The 22,029-nt window shown below is 55.2% G+C and overlaps 3 protein-coding genes across 3 annotated transcripts; 1 reads left to right on the forward strand and 2 right to left on the reverse strand.

The window, feature by feature from the left end:
* Positions 1–4,861: 4,861 nt before the first annotated feature.
* On the forward strand, positions 4,862–7,125 carry BESB_016300 (uncharacterized protein; the record flags this gene model as incomplete). The annotated part of the gene is made up of 5 exons (XM_029360345.1): positions 4,862–4,964; positions 5,307–5,445; positions 5,940–6,020; positions 6,380–6,512; positions 7,003–7,125. 5 exons carry the CDS (start codon positions 4,862–4,864, stop codon positions 7,123–7,125), a joined length of 579 nt encoding a protein of 192 aa, XP_029216321.1.
* Positions 7,126–8,691: 1,566 nt separating this feature from the next.
* BESB_016310 (Sec61beta family protein) lies at positions 8,692–9,795 on the reverse strand (the record flags this gene model as incomplete). The annotated part of the gene is made up of 4 exons (XM_029360346.1): positions 8,692–8,794; positions 9,124–9,246; positions 9,586–9,653; positions 9,736–9,795. 4 exons carry the CDS (start codon positions 9,793–9,795, stop codon positions 8,692–8,694), a joined length of 354 nt encoding a protein of 117 aa, XP_029216322.1.
* A 2,698-nt stretch (positions 9,796–12,493) lies between these two features.
* BESB_016320 (ATPase, AAA family protein) lies at positions 12,494–19,723 on the reverse strand (the record flags this gene model as incomplete). Its single annotated transcript, XM_029360347.1, has 7 exons — positions 12,494–12,766; positions 13,726–13,962; positions 14,437–14,744; positions 15,206–15,829; positions 16,341–16,545; positions 17,333–17,616; positions 19,261–19,723. 7 exons carry the CDS (start codon positions 19,721–19,723, stop codon positions 12,494–12,496), a joined length of 2,394 nt encoding a protein of 797 aa, XP_029216323.1.
* Positions 19,724–22,029: the final 2,306 nt, after the last annotated feature.

Here is a 22,029-nt window from a genome sequence, read left to right on the forward strand (position 1 = left end):
ATATATATATATATATATATATATATATATATATATATACATATACATATACATACGTGCGTGATACTGTGTATACGAGGGCAACTGTTTAGCAGTGCTTTAGGCAAAGCGGTTCATTTCTTCAAGGGTATGTTTTTTAGGCTTGCAGTGTGACTCGTATTATGCTGCGCAGCCGCCAAACGACACACAGCGCCTTTCCCCAGAGACCGAAATCGAGGGGACCCGCGCCGACGAGGCAATACGAAGGCAACCACGCACGCTGGTCACATTCTCTTTAATGTCGAACGGCGGGCTGGGAAGTAAGTCCTCGCGAGTCAAATGGAGGAGGACGGCAAAGGCTGCTCCCAACAGAACCATGCGAAGCAGTGGCTCTTTTGACCTGGATGTCGGCATGGGGGGGGTACCGAATAAGTGGCCGATTGCCGCAGGGAGATGCCCTGAAGTCGGACGCAATAAGTGCTGAGGGAGTTCACCAAGTAAATCATGCCGTGCCGCTGAAGAGTAAAAACGTCGGCAGAGGGAGGATGTATTCCTTCAGTGGTCGAGCCCTGGGCGTGGTCCGCAGTCCCAGCCGCGGTGAGTTGCAGTGCGCGTTGTCCCGGCGCCCTCCTCCCGAATCTGTGACTCGCGGATCAACTGCCGGTTCTGCTCTGACCTCCTTGCGGATTCCCTGGGGGTTCTCAGCTTGGGCCTTTATGATTCGGATGGTCGACCATCGTCAGGACAGGCACCCGCCTCGCTAGACTGGAAAACGAGCTCAAAGCTGCCGTACCTATTGGCGGCCGTTTGCCCGACGCACGTATGCCTGCCTCTTCCCCACATTGGTTGACACGCGGTTCCCGATGTCGCAAGTAAAGGCACCCTCTAGATCGCGTAAGGCCTGAGGGAAGGCGTCGCTTTCATAGCTCATCCTTGCAACTAGGCAGTGGTTGCATCAACTGAAGCGACCAACTGAATAACGCGTTCTTGACCCACACAAGGGGCGGCGCAGCAGCAGAATGCCGGGCAGCGCGCCACAGTGCCAGATCTTCCTTATGCCGAATGGTGGCCCAGCCTCTGAAGACGAGGATCTGAATTGTTTCTTCCCGAGAGCCGCTCCGCTGCGTATCCGCACGTATCCCTGTTGCGGGCAGTCTGCTAAGAACGAAAGTCTGTCCACATCTGGCTGCAAACACGCGCACCAGCGGAAAAAACTTCAGAACAGCCAATGCTGAGACACGGAGGCGATGCTTTTGTTATCAGGGATCAGTAGCGAATAGGCGCCTTCATTCCTTCGAAGAGTATACGTGCCGCTCGCATAATTGTGTCGGGTGGAGGTGAGCCTCTTGTGCAGGTACCTCTCGGCAACACCTCAATATTGCCGCAGGAAGGACTAGCACAAATTCATCGCCGGTGAATGTCTGTCTCGTGTCATCGCATACTACCCCGAGCATCATGTCGTGCTACCTGTCTGTCCCCATTGACTCCACTAGGGCTGTGGGGATGCCAGGAGAGACGCCCCCCGCGGCGGCATCATCCACTCTTCCGCGGCAGCACCGTTCCGGGGTCGAGAGCACTGAAAGGGAGGAGACGGGCGACTCGGTTTATGCCCGTCTGTTGCAAAAGAGTGTGGCGAAGTGCCGGGGCGCTTTGCTTTGAGATGCAAAGAGTTGTGCGCCTTGCACAGTTCCCTTTCGTCCATGTCGGACTCCCAAACGGTGGTGCCATTGGAGAAAGCGCATTTCGGCCGGAAGGCAGGTGTTAGCCAATATCCCCCTGTCCTGCAACTGGCGTAACTCCTCCTGCGGCGTGCGGAGGTTTGAGTGATACGGTTGTCGGTGGTGAGCCTCAGCCATGAAGGCGGCCGAACGGGGTGAGGAGCCTCCTTGCGCAATGGTGCTGTGAACTCATCGGGCAATACGCTTCGTTCCCCGAAGACTTGGCGGCATCGTGGGTTAGAGAGACACATGTTACGTGAGCAACACGGGTGCCTGTAGTGGAGTTAGATCCCATCACGTGAACCAGACTAGAGCACGAGAGCAGGAAAATTGGCCTTGCAGAGGCCGGTCTAGCGGAAGGGGGATTATGGAACAGGGGGTAGCAAATCTGGTGTGTCATAGGAGCTAACTCAGCACTGTGCTGTGGCATGCAGGGTGACCTAGCGACAAATGGGACACAAGGTATTTCCTACTGGCAAATTACAGCTTGCCGTGAGTAGTTGCTCACACGTGTTTTCAGCGACTATGGCGTCACGAAGCGTTTGGTAGAAGGCAGATCCTTCAGTCATGCATCCTATGCGTGGCCCCCCGCAGGCACTGTGCGGGCACGAATAAGCTTCTCAGAGGGTTTCAGGGCCGCGTCGAGTGCGGCAGTTACAGAGCGGAACCAAGTAGGTACCTGTGTTTTTTTTTCATGCTGACGATCGGACTGCAGCTAGAAATGGACCGTCACTGTGAGAGGGGCATGCCCGCTACGCTGGAAAGAAATGGTCATTCTTCAGAGGTTACGCTACGTGTCATACGATCACGGTACAGGTCTACTCATCACTCGTCTCCCGAGTATACACAGTGATGTTGTCAGACCCCACCCGTGGGGCATGCACGCGTGCGGGAGAGCGGAAACGTAGTGAGTCGCTGAAATGGATCATCAGCGCCGATCCAGGAAATTCGCTCCTACGCACAGACTCCCGAGAATGATTTGTGTGAGATATACTGGTCGCTCGTAGCGTAACTAACCGGGGGCAAGCACTAATGAAGCCTGGAGGCCCCCTGCCGACTTCTGTACTGCGGAGTTTTCTGTGATTTGCGTTTGACGGCGTAGAACAGTTGGTCGTCCTGCGGGAGGCTCGGACGCTAACTTCTTACGACGTCTGCGCATGACGGCCTTAAGAAGACGGTTGCTGAGGCCTGGGACACCGCATGCACGGGGGAAGGCCTGGCAGGCATTTCCCCTGGGTTGAGCAAAAGTTGTACCGCATCGGTCCACTATGGCTCAGTTCTTACACGAGACATTTCACAGAATACTAATAAATGAGCTTGCTGGCTTGCATCATGCGCTCAGCGCGGTGGTCATGAAAAACAGGAGACTGGACGACACATGTCAATGCCTAAGCCGGCAGTCCAACTCGTAGTATCTACTCCACAGAAAAAGCATGATATAGCGGTTATGCTTTGATAACAATTCATCGGTCCTTTTTGGTGGAGCGCTGCTCTATCGCTGCTCCAGAATTAGATAACCGAAATACAGTTGAAAACAGTACTTTCAAGTCAACCTCCATCCTTTACTCGCCGCCGATGCGACAGATGCGCCTATTAGGTGCAGGCGTCTATCGACGCGAACGTTCGGCTCTGAAAGTTGTCCGGCGGCAGCGACCCTGCTCTTGTTATCTCTCTGATGAGCATGTATTGTCGCTTGTGCGGCTTCTAAGGTACCGAGTGAGTTTGACGGTTCAATGCTAATATCAGAACATGTTCGCCGCCCTCACGCTAGGATAGGCGTATTGGCTGTTCCGCATATGAATGCTGCCGGGATGCGACACACTTCAGTTGAAGAAGTGAGGTGCGTGGTTTTTCAAAAAGTGTGTGAGACACGAAGATTGCCAGGGGGGAGAGGTTCTGCGACAGAGTGCCAGATGAGCGAATGGGTAACGAGAGCGCGATCCAGTGAAGCTCGTTTTCAGAACTTCGTACTTTTCACTTATGTTCCCGAAGGACGCTCGAAGGGACTAGGCAGGGGCGTTGGTAAGGCTAGGGTGTCAATAATATCCGTTGCAGGGCAGAGGCCAACACGCCCCGGTGCTGGGTTTATGCTTGACGGTAGTCCACACAAACTAAGGAAGAAAGTCCGCAAGCGGCAGATGAACAAATAAACAGGGAGTCGGGTCTCTTCACCATGATGCGCTGGGGGATTCTGCGTGGAAATCGTTGGCGTGAACTCGGTTTATCTCGCCGCCCAATTCAGGTCGTGCTACGCGGTCGAACACATACGTCTGTGTGCTGGTAACAGCGCGTTAGATTGAAGTCTGTGATGCTTTCCTGACAACGTTCGATGCATGTCTACTCACAAAAAGTACACGCTACCGACTCATTTCGCCTTCTTCAGGGGTGTACAATATTCTCCGTTGTGGACTTCAATTTCGTCTGGACCAGGGTGCGTGTATCGAAACCCGATGGAACCCGCGTCGGCGCTTCGGGCGCTGATGAGGGCAGCCGTGCAGGTACTGCTGCCGACGGCCTCCCCAGAGGGTACCGGCCTCCGGTCAAGAGACACCGCATTGTTTAAAAGTCCTCGAATAAGTGTGGACGATACCCTCATCTCTTGCACATAGTTCGTTGCTGCGTTGGCGAATTCCGCACGGCGGAGAAAGCAGGTGAAATTGCGCCCGCTACCCGGAGCTAGTTCTCCGCGCGCACCGTTGCCCGCCGTTACAGGGTGTGTAGCGTCGACGCGAGAACCCGTCATCGTGTGGCCTTATCTAGCGTGTTTAGTATCGAGAAAAAGCTGCCCAAAATATCTTTTATCGTAGTAGAGTCTCGGGCGTCGTGGTTCAACGGCAAAGCAAACGTAAAAGCTTACGCGGAAGCCGAACAACATCCAGGTGAGGAGGTTTAGTCTTTTTCGGTAGGCGTGGGTTTTCTTCCTCCCTGTGCCAATAACGTGAGTAGTGGAGTTCAGCTCTCCAGTCGTTTTCCTCTGCCTGCCTTGCTCCAAGCAAAGTTGCATGTATGTGAAAGCTCTGATATGAGTCATCCCGCTGTGTAGAGATGCAGGCCCGCGGGACATCGTTTCTGGCCAGGAACATGCGCGCCCTTGGCCCTTTTTTCGTTCGTGTGAGGATGTGTTCATTTTATTGTCTCCTTTGAGTCAATATTTCTTGTCCAGGATGGAGCTTCTGGAAAAAGGGGGTGCTCAGGACCTCCTTCCCTTCGTCGGCTACTGCCGGGTTTTCGTTGTGGACAACGATGGGCTTCAACGGAAAACAAAGGGTAAGAGAGATAGAAGCAGAGAAGAGGAGGAAGGAGCTAGCGAAGAGGGAGCTACAAAAAGAGAGCGGAAGAGGGAGAGGCGAAGAGGACTTAGGTGGCTGACAGAAGCAGGCTGGCAAGCAGACAGCAGAACTCGGAAAATCAAATAGGGGCAAACGAGAAGTAAGGCCTGCCCGCAATAAACACGTCGATGAAGGACACGACAGCCGTGCTTTGGGAGAAGGAGCACTAGGGTTGCATGCACATGTAAGCACTCGTACCCATGTTTGCGGAGCACGGATCTGTGTCTTGTGTTGTGAGGAGGATGGCCTGTCGTTCTTTTCCGCTCTGCGTGGCGTTCAGGTAGCCGAGTAGAGGCGCCTGTTCACATGAGGGCCGAAGGGGGGAAACGCATTTTCACTGCCTACTTTCCTCCCAAGGACCCAGTGACGATGCTGAAGCTGCAGTCGGACGAGCAAGAATTTGTGTACGGCAAAGTGTGGTAAGCAATAGTGATACGCTTGAGTGGTGTAGGTCTCTGAATGGTCGCATCTCAGCGCGGTCATCTACATGGCTTCATGCGCCAGTGACGCACGCCATGCACACCGAACAGCATTCAAGCACGTGCAGTGGTGGGGCCGCTTACGATTCCAGACGCTATGCGGCTCCCAAATGGACTGGCTATAGCTTCGACATGTGAGACAGCGGACTGTATTGTGTGTGTGTTTCCGCTGGGAGTTCGGAATCTCGTGTGAGACTCTGCAGAAAGAGTGGATGTGGCGCCGCGTAGTACATACGCGGTGCAGGCAGTATCTCGCTGGAATTGTCTTCCTTTGAGCATGCATATGTATATATATATATATATGATGTGTCTGCCTGTATGTGCGTGTCAGCATGCGCGCTGCAATGGCTGGTGGTTCCTAGCACGTGCGAGAGTTGCCAGGTTTTCATTCTGTCCAGCGTTCTCTCCTGCGGAGTATCTCTGTTGTCTTTTAGGGTCGGCGCCTTCTGCAAGCCAGAGGAGAACCCCAACACGAATCGTCTCTTGTTCGTGCTTCAAGGGCAAAACTGCAAAAGGTAGCAGCCGGATGCATCGAAGAGAGCAGCGTGTCATGCTGCTTGGACTTGCGCTTCGTTCTCCCTTGGCTAAAAGGAGCGCAGAGGCGCGCATCGGCATATACGGATTCGGTGTAAATACGCAAGGCGATGTGGCCAGAACGGCAAGCTGTCGCGCTGTGGGCCGGCAGGAGCCCTCTACTGCTCGGTGCTCTTAGGTTGTGCCGCTTCCGATGCACTGAGACGTCTGTGGTCGCAGGCGTGATCTGTCATATATATGTATATATGTATATGTATTTGGAGAGGATGAGGGATACCCATGCGGGATGCGCCTCCACAAGAGAGATATACGGTCAGATTTGGTGTTGTCGATTGTCCAGGCTCGCGGAGGAGGTGGACGCGTCCTCAGACAGCACGTGCACATGCAAAGCCTTCATGCCGTTCCTTGAGGACTGCTACTCGAAGCCCGTGGAGGCGCGTCTCACGACAGCAGACGAGAAGTTTGTGACCAAGGTACGCAGGCAACATCGAGGCTTATTTGGAGCATCTAAGCTAGGCAGTGGTGCGGTTAGCACAGAAGCACCGGGAGAACGTATACACGTTGCAACATGAACCGCACCACTGTGGTGCAAAGCTCTGTGCGTCATGCATCCGTGGCAGTTGTGCTCTTTTGCGTCTGTGGATGCGACGGAGACACCAGATATGGTAGCCCAAGGCGAACTCAACCGTGTCAGCGCGAAGGCTGGCTGGAGGGGCACTAGCGGAATTAGGAGGAGCGCAGACAAACATGGAATCTTAGACAGCGGATAGAAACCGGTGAACGCGACAATGCTTCACTCTCGCGGAACGCCCGCAACCACTAATGGGTGCGCAGCGGCGGCGAATAAGAAATAGCTAGAGGTGGGATGGCTTTCAGAGCAACGCTCCACAGGGGAACCTGATAGGTTCTTGAAATCATCCTGCGGCTACTGCTTGGAGCTCTTTTTATGCCAACTGCTCTCAGCTGGTTAAACTTGAAGTGGAGGTCACGGACGATGTTTACGAGCAGTGGCTCCGCTACTACAGAACGCTGAAGACAGTAGACAAAGATGACAAGGACGGCGAGAAAAAAGACGAGAAGAAATAGAAGTGACAGCCGGAGTCGCGAGCAGAACCGAACGCTCCATTGATGCGAGGGTGATGCAGAAGCGCGTACAGCAGCGGAAATTAGCATTCGTCGAGAAGAGAGAATACGGGGATAGAGCATGCTAATTCGACTCGAACTAGCAGTACACAGATGGCAGAAGCTTATCCTTTTCCTATCAGACGGAACAGAGGATGCTGTTTGGGTAGGCTCAGAGAGTTTGCAGCAGAGCCCAACATTGTAAAACATGTGTCCGACGGCACGTGCTAGTATTCGTAGGTTCACTGTCTGATGGATGGCGTGGGGGGGGAAGACGGTAACCGTGAAGTTCCGGTCACCCCTCATTTACGCTGACACTCGTATGTAGCTGTTGTTGGGTCATCCTGCCCTCCTTCGCTGTATATCCTAGAGCCAAGTTCGTGGCTAAATCGAGGCCGCAACCCTCGCATTCTCTTCCTGCCTTGGGATTCTCTCTGGCAAAGAGTTGCACGAAAAACGCTCCGGCTGGGTCTCGCAGGCCTCTCAAGACGTCAGGTGGAGCTTTTCTCCCTCGAAAGTAGGCCACATGCAACGGCATGTCGCCACATTATCCTGTTCAGAGTGTGTAGTCCAAACCACGAGGGTACTTAGTCCTCCGCACTTGTCCTGTGCCTGGCTCGGACCGCTCAGCACCCGAATAGACATGCTTGGGTGTCTCATCACACTTAACTCCTATATACGCGAATAGGGTCTAGACAAACAATCACACACCAAATTACGCGTCTCCCAGATGAGCTTAGTCACGTAAGGGTATCAAGTACCACGCAGCCTTTACTTATATCCGTACGTAGGCGGCGCGGCAAGGCGACTGGAAAGGTCTGCGAAGCAATCCATCGTCGCCAGTGGCGGAGCTGGTGTCTTGCGGCGTGCGCCTTTAGTAACAAAGGACGGGCTGCAGAGCTGCCCTCTATGGCAGAGCCCGAATCCCAATGACATTCCAACTCTGCCGCTACCCACGTACATCGAACTGACAAAGTCCTTGTGCCTGCGGACTGAGCAGAGAACGGTCTAGAACTGTAGCTTCACTCGTTGACTCTGCTGGCAGACGCTGTGACTCAGCCGCGCGTCCGTCGTACCGATGTGCCAATGCACACTACCTGCGCCTCGCCATAAAGACCGTCTAGGCGTTCGAGAGCCCCTCAATATTTTTCCCGAGCTCGATAGAGCAGCGTGTACCCGCGCTTCGTTCCGTCTCCTGTGCGAACGCCGGCAATCTTGCTGGCGATCCTACAGTGACACGTTCCACGAGCTCGCGCGAAAAGATGTCTCGAATGGCTGCGCCTTCCTTCTGTAAAACCCTTCTGGTTTCAACAGGGCACCTCCGATGTGGCTCGGTTTAGTTGCATGCAGATCCAGTTTTCTCCTTTCCGTTTTCAGGCCTCTTCTGGAGGCCGCTCAACAAACGAGTCCGCTGCACCGCGTGCACGCCCGCAGGAACTGGAAGAGGCGAGACAAAAAACCCAGAAAAAACGTCAACACGGAGGCTAGAGAGGGAGAATACACAAACGAGCAATCAGAGTCGGAAACCATTTAGTTCTCGCCGCCGTACGTTTGACGGAATTTGCCGACAATGTGGAGGAGAACGACGGAAGCCATGAAGCAGAGCGTCATGATCAAAACAGTTTGCGGGCCCCTGCGAAGAATACACATGCATACAAACGGATATCCATCGTCCGTGCCCGCATGAAGACGTCCACTTCAGAGTAAAATCCTGTCAAACAGCTCAGCACTCCCTGAAAAGACAACTTGATCAGCAACCCTAAACCCTAGTCGCCGTCCACTGAGCCTCCGGCACGAAGGCCAACATGCGCCGTCGGTCAGCTCTTCCCGAAATCACCGAAAAGACATTCCGCCTGTGTGCGTGTCTCTACAGAAACAGCTACTGCACCTGTGTCTTCCACGGCATACCTGTCTGACCCCTCGCACAGCACTTGCCGCGCATGCAGCCCTCGTCCCACTTACAATTTCAGACCGGGTGTGTCTTCGCTGTAGAACTTTAGAATTCCCTGAGAAGACGCTGGCCCGGCAGCTCGGGGGCGTTGAGTACTCGAGCTGGTCGCGCCGCTGCCAGCCACCGCTCTGCGTCTGAAAACCCGACGCAAACATGCACAGCGAAGAATTTCTGCTTTAACGGTGGGGGAGAGGCGCGCGCGCAGCGACTCGCGAACCACACACACTCGCTTGAGGACGAGATCCACTGCCCGTACGCCCAAGCTCGAAGCGAACACCCCGTGACCCCAGAATTTCGTGCAGGCCCAAACAGGGGGAGGGAGGGGGGGGGGGTATCCTTGAACTTCAGCGATTCAAATTCACCACGAGGCGCGAGCAGCACAAGGAATGACCCGTGCATCTCTCACGAGTCAAAAACGATCGATTTTCACCACGCAACCGCTCTGAGTGGCGCCCCGTCCAAAAAGGGCCTACCGAGGGACGGAGGTGCGGGCGCCGCCGACCTGCTGAACACAGGCCTGAGCAGATGGAGCATTCGTTCCCTGAAAAGCGCAATGACGCACGCAGAGCCGGTTTTAAAGACATTGGTATCCAGCGTATATTTGGAAACCAACACTTGCGTACAAGTAGTACGAATATCAAGACAATCCCTTTCGTAGTCGCCTTCTTGATTCTAGTCTGCATGGAACACACCGGCAGGACTGCGAAGCGCAACCGCACACGCAGAGCCGACACTCCACTCGTAAAGTCTGAGTCTCCGCAAAGCCTCCTGAGAGGCCCTGCGCTGCGCCACGTGAACCGCGACGACGCACGCAGACACACAAACGTGCGAAGCTGACGCTCCTGTTAGTTGACCGAAAAGGCTCCACAGCGGCGCCGACGCCCGCGATGCGCGGGAGGGGCGGAAATCCCGATATGATGTACACAGGCTCCAGCGGTGTCGCGAACCAATCCGAGATCCAATGAATGACAAGAAATTTGGCTTTGAGAGCCTCGCCAACAGTGGTCCCAGCCGACGTCAACCACTGCACGAGAACATCGACGCTTCTGCACATCCATGTCCAGGGGGGGTCAAGACCATTACACCGAAAAACAGGATGTGACACGGCTACGCATGGAATATGCAGAGTGAAAGGGGAAATCAGATCCTTCAGAGCACAACTCCATCCCGTCGTTCAACAGCATCCGCGCCCACAGACTGCCGCCCGCCTTGTGCAGGCTTGACGGGTGGCTGTGAAACAATAAAAATTGCACAGTGGGGACAAATACCTGCCCGTTCTCAGGAGAAAGCAACAAGTCACGAAGACCTCTGACGCGTTGCCGCCTCGCAGGGTGTGCCGTCTGGCGTGCGAGAGGAAGAGAGCGGCGGGAAACGACGCGTGGCAGACACGTGCAGACCTGGCTCTCCCTTAGAAACCGCCCATCCTCTTCTCTCCTCAGGCCGGAGCGAATCACAGTCCTCACGATGACATGAAACGCTCAGAAGAGACTGCTTGCGACGCCCTTCGCCTCGCAGACGCGTTTTCTGTCTTGAGAGAGCGAAGACAGAAGACTTACCACCATGTTGTCGACGCCGGCACAATATCTCCGAAAGGAGAACTAAGAACAGTGCGAAAGGCTGAAGTCGAGAGGAACTCTCTCCTCTGGGTCGTTGTTTTCTACGGAAGCCGCCAAAAACGCGGACAGCGCGTTGGTCGGCCGAAGGAACGAAGCGGAGACGAGAGACAGAGAACACAAAGAGGTCTGGCAGTTTACAAAAAAATGCGGAAACAAAGGTGGAAGAGCGATACAATTGGAGATGGGACAAAGGAAGGACAGCAACGATACACGCCAGAGCCCACCTTCCAGAGGATCTACGCTGCACTGCGAACGGCAAGAAAAGGTAGGTAAAAAGCAGACGCCCGACGGGCGAGACTCCGCCCCTTGAGGACAGCGCAGGAACTGCAACACGCTTTTGCCTCCCCTATTGAAGGAAACCACCCCCAGCCGACCCACGCGCAGCAAACCTGAGAGCGCAGCTGAGGCGGTCTGCATGCACTTATACCTATCGGAAGGGGACACAGGGGGAAGGTAACCGCGGCCCCATTACAAGTTTTTTCATTCATGCGCGGGTAGACACCCTTTAAACCCGTAGTCGTCATTACTGGAAACAGTCGCAGAGCAGTCCACGAGGTATCTTTTGAGAAACAGACACGAGAGAGCCAGCCTTTCTTGAGCAGGGAGGAATGGGGGTAGCGGTTAGATGCGAGTAAGCCCTTCTGGTGTCTAACATAGACAACTGAGGCTGAAGTCGCAGGAATGCGATGCGATGACGAGGCGAAAAGCCTTCAGACAGGACGTCGGCAGTAGACAAAACTGGGTCCTACGTTCCCGCTAGCGTTCTTGTTCGAATCGAGACAGGGGCTGTTCCTGGTTGACACGCTGAAAAGCCGTACCATGTGAACACGTTCAGAACGCCCGGTGACTCTAGGGTACCTCGCCTTTCTTGCTGCAGTCGGTGAAGATTCTTCAACATCGCAGCCATCTCTAGGTGAGTGCGGTGATAATGAGCGTTCTCTTTGGTGGACGGGGGGGCCAGGGTAGGATGGATGTCTCGTGCCGATCGACCGGCGGAGTTCCCCCTCTGCCGTAGCGTACACCGCCGTGGTTTATCTACGCGTTCCTCTCGCACTTCGCGTCCCTCACAATATGCGGAGGAAAGGTTGTCGTTTGACGGTGCATCCATTTAATAGTCACGGAGCGTATCTGTCTATATATCGTGGGGGTACCCCGGCCCCGCTGAAGTGGCGCCGGGAGTGCACCACGGCCGCTGCAAGGCCGGGCACCGTCAAAACTGCAAGATCTACAGTCCGCCTGTTCCACGCTCTATCCGCGTGTAGTAGTGACTGGCGCGAATTTGAGTTCGTTCAGTCCCCACGCAGGGTACACCAGCATCGGCAGTTACCTGCACGTCGGTGATCGGTTCTACGGCTACACATATACTGATATAATGTAGCGATACAGATGGGTGCATTAGGAAATAGCTCGAATCATTCGACGACACTTCCCAGGCGCCATCGAGGTTCCAGACACTTGGGTGACGGGAGTTATCGGAGTTCCCGAGTCTGTAGGCCCTTTCCACTCACGCGTACAAAACAACATCCAGCTGGATGCACATATCCAGTTGCCCTTTTGCTGGTCGGACCGACGTGTCGGCCCCTCTGTGAGTCGTCCGGCTGCTTCCCTCAGATGTGTTTCCTCTTCGATGCCGCTCGCATCCGGAGTGCGGCCGATTTCGCAGTGGTTTCAATGGGCGCGCGCCCGGTCACAAGCGCGGGCGTGTTAGCCTCTCTATGCGTGCTTTCGTTTGTGCTTCGGGAACGACGGCAGATGAGTTCTCCACTTAGTTCTTCGCTCGCTTCGCCTTCTCTGCAGAGGCTTTTTCGGCGTCTGCCTGCGCCTTCCGGGTAGCGACTCGCGCTTTTTCGCCCGTGGCGACAAAGTCGAACTCGCGGAATTGCAGCCAGTCTTCGGGCCAGCAGTACGGGAGCCGAGAGAGGGCAGATACCATCTCCTCCGGCTGCACAGGCTCTTCGGCGAGACGCGAAACCCGCGGCTCGACCAAGACGTGCTCTGCAGCTGCTTCAAGAACCCCTGCTGAGTACCCTTCGGTCATCTGAAAACGGCAGAAGAGCCAGGGGGTCCCCCTCGTTCCTGCCGTGCCCTGCCAAGGGCTTCCTTTTGCTATGACATAGACCCCAGAGCACGGACTTTCGCAGGAAAAGCCCTTTTTGCTATGTAACCCAAGCGTACGGCTCACCTCGAATGACCCCGCCCTTCCCCATACGCACTTGCACATGCACGTGGGTGTCGCTTGCTCTGCCGACGACAATCAAAACGGCAGACTTTGATGTGGAACGAAACAGACCTGACCGTGGTAGTGTGAAACCCTGCCTATGCGCAACTTTGTTACATAAAATACAAAGAACCTTGACGTGCTTCCCGCTTTGTATGCATGCATGTGTGTGTGTGTGTGTGGCTTGTGCATGTCCTCTCGAAGTGAAGGGATCCAGTCTGTTCACGTCGAATTCAGTACGCCACCGCGGGACTCTGCTGTGACTCGCCTGCCAGTCCAAGTAGGTCAATACTATTGTGTCTATATTCAAGTCTAAAAACGTAGAACATCTCCTAGCGGCCGGTGAGACGCCTCCATCACGTCAACTGACTACCGAACAACAGGAAGCGAGAGCCGCAAAACGAGACTCTCCTCCGACCCATGCACGCTTCATGTATGAAAGGGTGCCGGTCCGAACATTAAGCGGGATCCCAGAACCCGGAAGACTCCCATGCGAAAGCGAATTGTCGACGGCGACAGAGGCACAGGGGGGAGGGGGGGGGACGGGGGGGGCCACGCATGCTGCGCACGCGCGCCCTGCTGTTCGATACACCCACCAAGCATTTCCTCGCTTTAGATACATGTGTGGATCGGGATGAGTAGAGATGCGTATCAGCACTGCGCGTTTGAGAGTTTTTCTGGGTCACGCGCCTGCGGCCCTGTACACAATTATGTGTGGGGGGGCAGCCTGGGACTCGTCTGCGGGGGCACACGCCGCGTTGCGTTTATCTGCCGCTTACCTCTGCCAGAGTGGCGAGTCTCGCAGCGTCGACGACACTCGTTTTCGCGTGCTTTTTCTTGAGGAGAGCTTCCCAGATCATGCGGCGCGTCTCGTAGTTCGGGAAGTCGACCCAGAGTTTGTGGTCAAAGAAGGCAGCCATGCCCTTCTGGTCCACGCGCTCGGCGAACGGCCGCGATGTGCACCCAATGACCAGCAGGCGGTCGCACGCGCTCAGAGGCTCGCCGGCCTTCTTCACCTGCAGCCGGACATCCACAGCGTTTGTGGCAGTTCGCGCCGCGTAGCGAATTGCCGGATGTCGAAGAATTCAAGAGGATACCCCCGGGGACGGTAGTCTATTTCCACGCGTGCACGCAGGCACGTGACTGTTCCCCAGTCGTCCCCCTCGTGTGTGCCGGCCTCCTGGCGTCTGCTGCGTACGAAACACAAAGACGGTCGGGCCATTACGCCTGCATGGCCGACAGAGACGTTAGCACGAGCCACTGCATCAAATACGCAAGGCACCACGGGTTCCTCAAAGTCCCCTCTTCCCCAGGATTCGGTTCCACCTTCGCTGACTCCGTAATATAAGTGTGCCCACTTCACGCGTCTGGTATGGATTGCTTATCTCATATATCCGTATCCTTTTATCCAGCTGTCCGTAGAAACTGCTAATCGCAGAGGACAGAGGCTTGCCGGCGTGCGGCTTCTCGCGCGATGAATGATTCGGTACCAGGCTCAGGTGGACTTTCAGTTGTTCTCTGATTCTCCACGCGGTGGACTGCTGCGGGGCGTCAGCGCCGGGCTTGCCTTTCTTTTTCCCTGCGGCTCCCTTCTTAGCCATGAATACCTCGTCGACCTCGTCGATGTAAATCACCGCTGGAGCGTGGTGCTGGGCACAGAGGAACGTCTTGTGTACCATCAGGGAGGCGCCGGTCTTGGGATGCACGTAGAGGTTCTCGATCGTCTTCGGCGACAGGTCGAAGAACAAAGCGCCCGCTTCCGTCGCGATGATCCGGGCCAGCAGCGACTTGCCCGCCCCTGAGAAGCCGCACTCGCAAGAAGCGACTGCGCCCCATCCACGCGAGGACTGCCTCGAAACCACACTGCAGATGTGCATGTACACATTCGCAACCGAACACCCATCTATCTATGTACATCTACACGCATCAACGTCTACACACCTGAGCCTACGGCTAGGCGTACATAAACCAGGAGCTGGACTCGCGTCACTTTTCGGCGGGATGCTGCGCTGCCTCGCATAAGACAGCAGAAACGAACAGGATGTGCATGCCTGTATGCGTATGTGATGTCCCTCTGTCTCCCTTCTGCCTCGACTGGGTAAGGGACGTGCACATCCAAAAACTTCCGGTTCGATAAAGCGCTTGCTCTGTCCGGTGTTTCAGTCAATGCGGCTGTGTGATGGGAGCTGGGGGAGGGGGGATCGTCAGACGAACGGGGCTTGCCCGCGTTTCCGTGTTTGCTTTTCGCTGCGCGCCTACCTGGCGGTCCGTACAGCAGGAGAGATCTGGCGGGGAACGGCGTTTTTTCCCGGATGCGGGTGGATGCGAGGGGAAGGATGATCTGCTCGGTGAGGAACTGTTTGATCTGCCAAGCGTTCGGCGCCGGAAGGAACTCCCCTGTGGGGACAGGCATCGCGGGAAAGCTGCCGATGAAGTCCTTCAGGTTGGCTGGCTGAATGGCTTTCAAGATACCGTCCTTCACCAAATCCGGAAAGATGTCTTCGGGAGGCCCAACAATCTTCATCGCGTTGCAGCACTTGGCCTTCTTCTGCTTCGTCCTTCCTTTCTGCCGACTGCCCTTTTTCCCGCCCTTCTTCGCCGGCTTCTCCTTCACCAAATCAAAATGCAGCCGCAGGCGGCTGAGCTCCTGTCTCAGGAGGTCATCGACTTCGGTGGAAACCTCGCTTTCGATTTGCGGAAGCAGTGCCGCGTGCGTGAGCGCACGGTCGGGCGTTTGCTCCTGCTCTAGCGAGCAACTGTAGCGCGCCCACGTTTTTTCAAACTCCGTCAAAAGATCCTGGAGGTCCTCCAGTGTTGACTTTTCAGGTGCTTCCTCCTGCGTCTGCACGTCTTTCGGCGCCTTGTTTTGGCCTGCGCCGGCCTCTGCGAAGCAGGGAAACAGGCGACTCGAACCAACGGATCGAGAAGCGATCTGAACACGGCTTCAACAGCATGAAGCCGTGTGAGTACAACTCATGCTAGTCTGAGCCTGACCGTGGTGTACTGTCTACAGAACTCGGGCTCGGCGTTTGGGTGGGCCATCGCGTTTCAAGCCTCATTTCGTGCGATCTGTATATAAAGCTTACAAATATATATGTGTACATGCACACCAGTGCTCGCGTACCCCCCTCTGCATGTACCTGCCTAGCTGTGCAGGCTCTTTATCTACACGATTGATGGAAGGATATAGAGAGAAGTATGATACGCAACTCGCTTTGCAGGCTGGCTGTGGTCTTTTTTTTCGTCTATTCGCAGACGAGGTTCACTCGCTCGGTCTTTGGTTTTCCGCATGCGCATGCGGGCCCAGCCCTCGGCGCGCGCGGCTGCCGAGTGCATCGAGTCCCGTGCTTCTTTGTGAAGGGGCTCCTCTCCAGCGGTCGAGAGGTTGACTAACTTTTCGCTGCCTCGGGCTTTGCCTTCGGTTTCGCTTGCGCCTTCTTCTTGGCGCCCGGCATGCCAACTTTGTAGGCGCGGAAGTCGGGGGGCGGTGGCGGCACACCAGAGAAGTCACGCGTGCGGTCAGACAGCGAAACGGGAAAAGAACCGACTTGCCGGCGAAATTCCAACATCCACTCGCGCCCCTCGTTGAAGCGCTCGCGCTACAGGCAGTGCACACCGAGACACGAAACCACTCGACTCCGAACGCCTAAGTGCGATGCGGAGCTCTGCGTCGTGGAAACAAACAACGGAAGGCCTCGTAAGACCGGAGGAGACCCTAGCGCGCCCGCCGCTTCGAACGTGCTCCTCCACCAAGTCAGGCGGGGAACTCGTGAATGGCGACGGCTGATTGCAGTTACATGTCTAGAGGATTCTGATCACGAACCAAGCCAGAGTCGCCTCCTTCCCTTCGTTTCTACTTTTTGTCTCGATTTCGCCCTTCGATGATCGGTGTCTCGTGTGCAGCACACACAAGAGAGTTGTCGCCCCCGATGCTTCGCCAGAACTGAACCAGCCCTTGGGCCTCCCTGATTTTTTCCATTTGCACATTTTGGCATTTTACATGAAGGATAGTCGACTTCCCTGCTTTTCTGTGGTGTCTTCGTACATGGGGTATTGGCGATCTTTGGGAACTCGCGTGCGCGTGTGACTGCCACGATCATCGTGTTACGTGCATGGCAGAGCACAGGGAGACGATAATGACAACACGTTCGCTTCTCGCCGAGCAGCGCATACACCATGACTCGTAAACACACCAATGCACAGGTAGAAAATGAGGAGAGAGAGGCAGGTGGTCTGTTCATTTAAAAATTTTCCCCTAGACCTCAGGCGATCTGACTTGCCACTGGAGCAGCACATGTGCGTTGCGTCGGTTTCTTGTTCCGGCAAGACAAGACGCGCACGCGGCTTTCCGCTTACACGCGTTTTGCCGTTTCTGTGGTATCTTACTTTCAATTCAGACCCCAAGTTCTGGCGAAGCCACGCGCGTTGCGATTCGAGCGCGGCGTTGTGCGCTTTTTCTGCCTGGACTTGGAAGAGCTTTCGACTCGCAAGTACTTGCGTGAGCAGTCGTTTTTCTCCTTCCTCTGAGGAACTCTCGCCGCTGTCGAGAAAGTCCAAGCCCCAGGATACCAGCGTCTTTGCGCGCATCTTTTTCACACGACAGCGACAACTCCAGCCCCGCCACGCGGCCTGAATCCGCGTCGCCGCTTTGCTCGCCCTGAGAGCATCAGCTGATAGCCCACACGCCAAGCCTGAATCGGCACCGTCAAATGGGGCAAAAAATCAAAAGCAACCGGAGAAAGCGATCGCCAGGGAAAGCGGGGCGACATCCAGGATGTGCCGTCCTCCTTCTCTGTGCCCTCCACTGTCTACACTTCTTGTACGTGCTTACCGCCGACGATGTGCTGGCTAGATACATATGGCTGCGTATCTGTTTTCGTATCTCGAGTGCCTCATAGTGAATATACGTGACCGTGAAACACCCCCGCGCAGCCGCGATTTGCAACTGAAAGGTATGAAACGCTCGACTGATGCCAACCTCGATTGACAGTAAGAGTATCCAGGCCGAGAAGAAACGATCTAGCCAACATGCGAAGGCCAAACGCGAAAACTAGTCGAGAGATTCCGACAGCTAAAGCGCAAAAGAAGAGACGAGCGGAAAGGAAAGAGTCGATGACAGACACAGTGCAGGCGATCAACACACACATGCGCAAGCTTACAGACAAGTATCTAAGTGTGGCGCCTTTGTACGGAGAGGAGAATGCGCTCGTCTAGATTTAAGGCCCTAGGTTTCTGCCAAAGTGCGCACACATGGAGACTGACTGTCTGAGTCTTCTAGCCGCCGCGCGAGTTCTTCGCGGCCCCTCCTCTTGCGGAGATTTTTGAGAAGAAGCAGCCGCCGGATGCTCGCGCGACCACGCTCGTGCCGCAGAATGATTTGTCTCGCTTCCTCCCGGGTCAGCTCTGCGCTGGCGTTCATTTGTGTCTTCAACTCATCTAAAACTAGAGCCTTTTCATCTGCCAGGAGAAAGGAACGGCGCGAGTCAGGAACACGCGTGCAGCCCTGCAGACTCTCCCTTGCCTCGTCTGAATCCGCCAGAACGGGGCACGAAAAAGCCAACCTCTCAGGCGCCAACCTCTCAGGCGCCCGGGCTCATTGTCGAGGTAGAAAAGTGTTCGCTGGGCGCGCAGACGCAGCGAGACACGGTGAGAGGGGAAGGCGGCGGCCAAAGAAGCAAAAGTCGTTTCAGATGCGTCCACGACCTTGCTCGCAGAACGAGGAGTGCAAGCTTTATGCAAAAGACGCTGGATTCCAGTCCTCGTGAGCCTTGAGACCCCCCATCAAGCTCGAGAAACCCTAAACGTTCTGCGGAAACAGAGTGTCGTTTCCACGTGGACCGTGAAACACGGCCGACCAGCAGCGACAGGACTCTTACTAGCGGCCCATTCGTTCCGATTTAAGGCTGGGTGCCCATGTTCAGTACGCAGAATATGCATGAGTTATGGCGTGCTTAGAGAAATCTACACAAGGCGGACACAGCTGCTCTTCCAAACTGGTCAGTCCAATCACACACAAAAAAACAGAGAAGCAAACAGGTCATTTTTCTCAACAGTTTCGCAGTTCGTTGTAGTCCACCAGACATCAACCGCATGACAACGGAAACTCGTCCTCTGCAGTCCGTATTACACGAGAGCTTCGTGTTCTGACCAGGAATCTACGTCCAGAGGGAGGCCTGTTCAATCGAAAAGTGTGGAGTATTTTTTCAGTATGTTTCAGCCTTTTGAGGAGGGGAGTATTCTCCCTCGGTGTCAGGCTTTTCGCTCTCGCGTTCCTGGTGGCAGTTTCGCTCTGGCGACTGCGGTGGCGAACGAACCTCGTAAAGTGCTCGCCCAGTAGGCAAGCTTTTGCATTTTGACGCTCCATTCGTCAGCCGTTGCGGTGTCCTCTTTGAGGTAGCGCGGCAGGCGCAGAAGCGCTTCCTCGGGGCAGAGATCCAGGTAAGAAAGGACGTCGGCAACGAAGAGATGCGGGGAGCCCTCTCTGGGGCTGGAGGCGATGACGGCCTGTTTGAGTTTCAGCAGGCGAACGAGTAGAGTTTCAAGCACCCGTCGCACGTGCATGCGCTTCTGCGGATGCGTGAGGTAGTGCTCACAGTCTTCAATCGCGTTTATGACAACGATGTAGCGCACGTACAGGCGCGCAAGCTTCGGATAGATCGCCGCTGCCTCTGCACGCGTCGTCGGAGCGGGAACCGCACAGTCCTGTTCGAGCTGCAAAAGCTCTTTCAAGTCCTCCACTGCGTGCCGCCATTTGTCGTTGTACGTCTTGTGCGACATTGTCCACGGGTAACGGCACGAATTAGGGTATCTCTATTTCCGCACGAGTAACCGAGGCGGAAATCGGTTGGCGCAGCGCGCAAGGTCCTTCAGCGAATCGCGGAGAGCACGGAGGAAACGCCATTCACAAATATACCGACAGGAAGAAACGCCACAGCAGGTTTGATGCTCAGCGCATGTCCTTCTTCTGCTCCCTCGTCACGTGCAGTTCCCTCTCCTATCGGTATCTGCTTCCTCGCACGCTGAGTTTTGCTCTACTTCTGGCCAAAGAGTCATCTGGAGCAAGGGGATTGTTGGGGGCAGGTACAGAGCTCCAATTCAGCAAATACGAACACACGTTTCTTGCGTCCGCGACAACGAATGCATACATGCAAACTTAGCACACCGTTAACGTTTTGCATCAGTCAGATCCGTTGTTAAACTGCTGCTGAAAGCACTAGGCTGTTCAGCTGTTGGGGTTTAGCCATTCTGTTCTGACGAGCTCCTAATCAGGAAGAGTAAAGCGGCCTCTTGCGCGACCAAAGAGTGTCGGGTAGCAAACAGCTTTCGAGTCAGAGAACAGGCCGTAAGCTGTCCCTTCAGTGCATTGCATGGCAACGCTGGGGCACCACGTCGCCACACATGCTTTTCAAGTTGAGCACGAACGAACCCTGCCCCGGAATGTGCAACGATCCAACGGTATTTGTTGCAGAGCAGGTTCGCCTACGTTTCAGGCACTGAATCGGAGAAGAGATGACACAGAAGACACGACATCTACGAATCCACTCTCCTTGGAGGCGGAGAGGGGGTGAGTGCTCCAAATGTAGTGAACTGCGTCACAAAGGTAATGCTGTTTCGAGGGTCTGCGCATGCTTCGAGCCCCACTGGTTTCACCAAAGGCGTCTATCGGCAGCCGTCCGGCATGTCAGCCAAACCCCCACTTGCGACAGAGAGTGACGGAGTTCGTCGTCAGAAGGCTAGTGCGACCCCAAAGGAGTTACCAACTAGAAACAGTTGCTAGAGAGACAGGAAATACGTTGCAAGGGAGGCGACAACAGCGCGGTGCCTGCAGGTGAAGTACTACATGTACGGCGATTGAAGCCTGCTCAGAACGCAGACAAGCGACACCAGCAGCCTCCGGCGACGGCGAATTCCGCCACTATCCATCCCGTGGCTTGTTTGCTCAAGCGAACTTCTCGTTGCCAATGCTTACATGGCTGTTCGAAGCCAGTCCCAAGTCGCGTGGGGCGTCTAGCGACTGCGGCTCTCTGCGACGCTGGTTTATAGAGTTCGGCGCGCGCGATGAAGAAAAGCTTTCTCCTTCTCGAGCACCCTACTCAAAGAGGATGAGGCGATCTCTTCGACCGTCAATGCATGCCCGTGCTCGCGCCAAAACAGTGCTGGGCAGCGGTCGATTTTCCGCCACACACGATGTGCGAGATGCGGCGGGGCATGCGCACGCAAATTCGCAGACCCCCAGAGACGTTGGCTGCAGCGGCAGTGAAGGCAAAAGTGAGCTGGGTCGCTGGAAAAAACTAGGACTCTTTGACATGACTGTTGTTGACAGGGGAACTCTTCTTTCCTCGCTGGTGGACTCCTGACTTTCTCTTGGAACAGAGCCAAAGAGATGTGTCAGACTTCTGCTGGGCAGGAGGAGGCGCATGTACATCGCCTCAGTCTGATCCAGTAGCAGCACATCGGCAACAGCGGCAGCGGTGATTGGCGCGTAGTAGAACTTGGAAAGCCATGAGGCCCGGCAACACTCTGACGAGACGGCCCCCCAACCGTCTGGGTTGTGTGGGAAGAATGCTTTTGAGACCGCTTATGCATGCAAAGTGCTTTGCCGCTACGAGGGCTTGCACGGGACGCCCTGTTTCCAGAGAGACAGGAGCAAAATCTGTGAAATCAGTACGCACGATTAAAGAGGAAATGCCGTCTGCTCGCTAGATCCCTGCTTCCCTCTCTTGTGTGCTACCCTTTTTGAGCTGAGCAGGTTTGCTCGCAAATCAGACTCTCGCCGAGATCCACAGGTCGCGACGCAAGGGGGAGTAAATGCCTGCCCTCGCTGCCCCTGTGCAAGCGTCATAATGCGTGTTTCACTGTCCAGCCTCCTGCACAGTCCGTGGGGTTCCTCCAGATGTATGATCCTTGCCTGCGGTATTTTAGGATTCCACCCCTTCCCTTCCAACACCTGCACACACTACTCTAGACGTGTGAACTGGCGGACAGCAATCGCACCAAGCCTGACTGTCTACATTCATCTACGCGCATTTGCGTACTGTAGGCCGAATCCACAACTACCTGTTCCGCCATATATCTCTGCCACA

The sequence above is a fragment of the Besnoitia besnoiti genome, chromosome X (genome assembly GCF_002563875.1).
Source record: "Besnoitia besnoiti strain Bb-Ger1 chromosome X, whole genome shotgun sequence".
Lineage (NCBI taxonomy): Eukaryota > Apicomplexa > Conoidasida > Eucoccidiorida > Sarcocystidae > Besnoitia > Besnoitia besnoiti.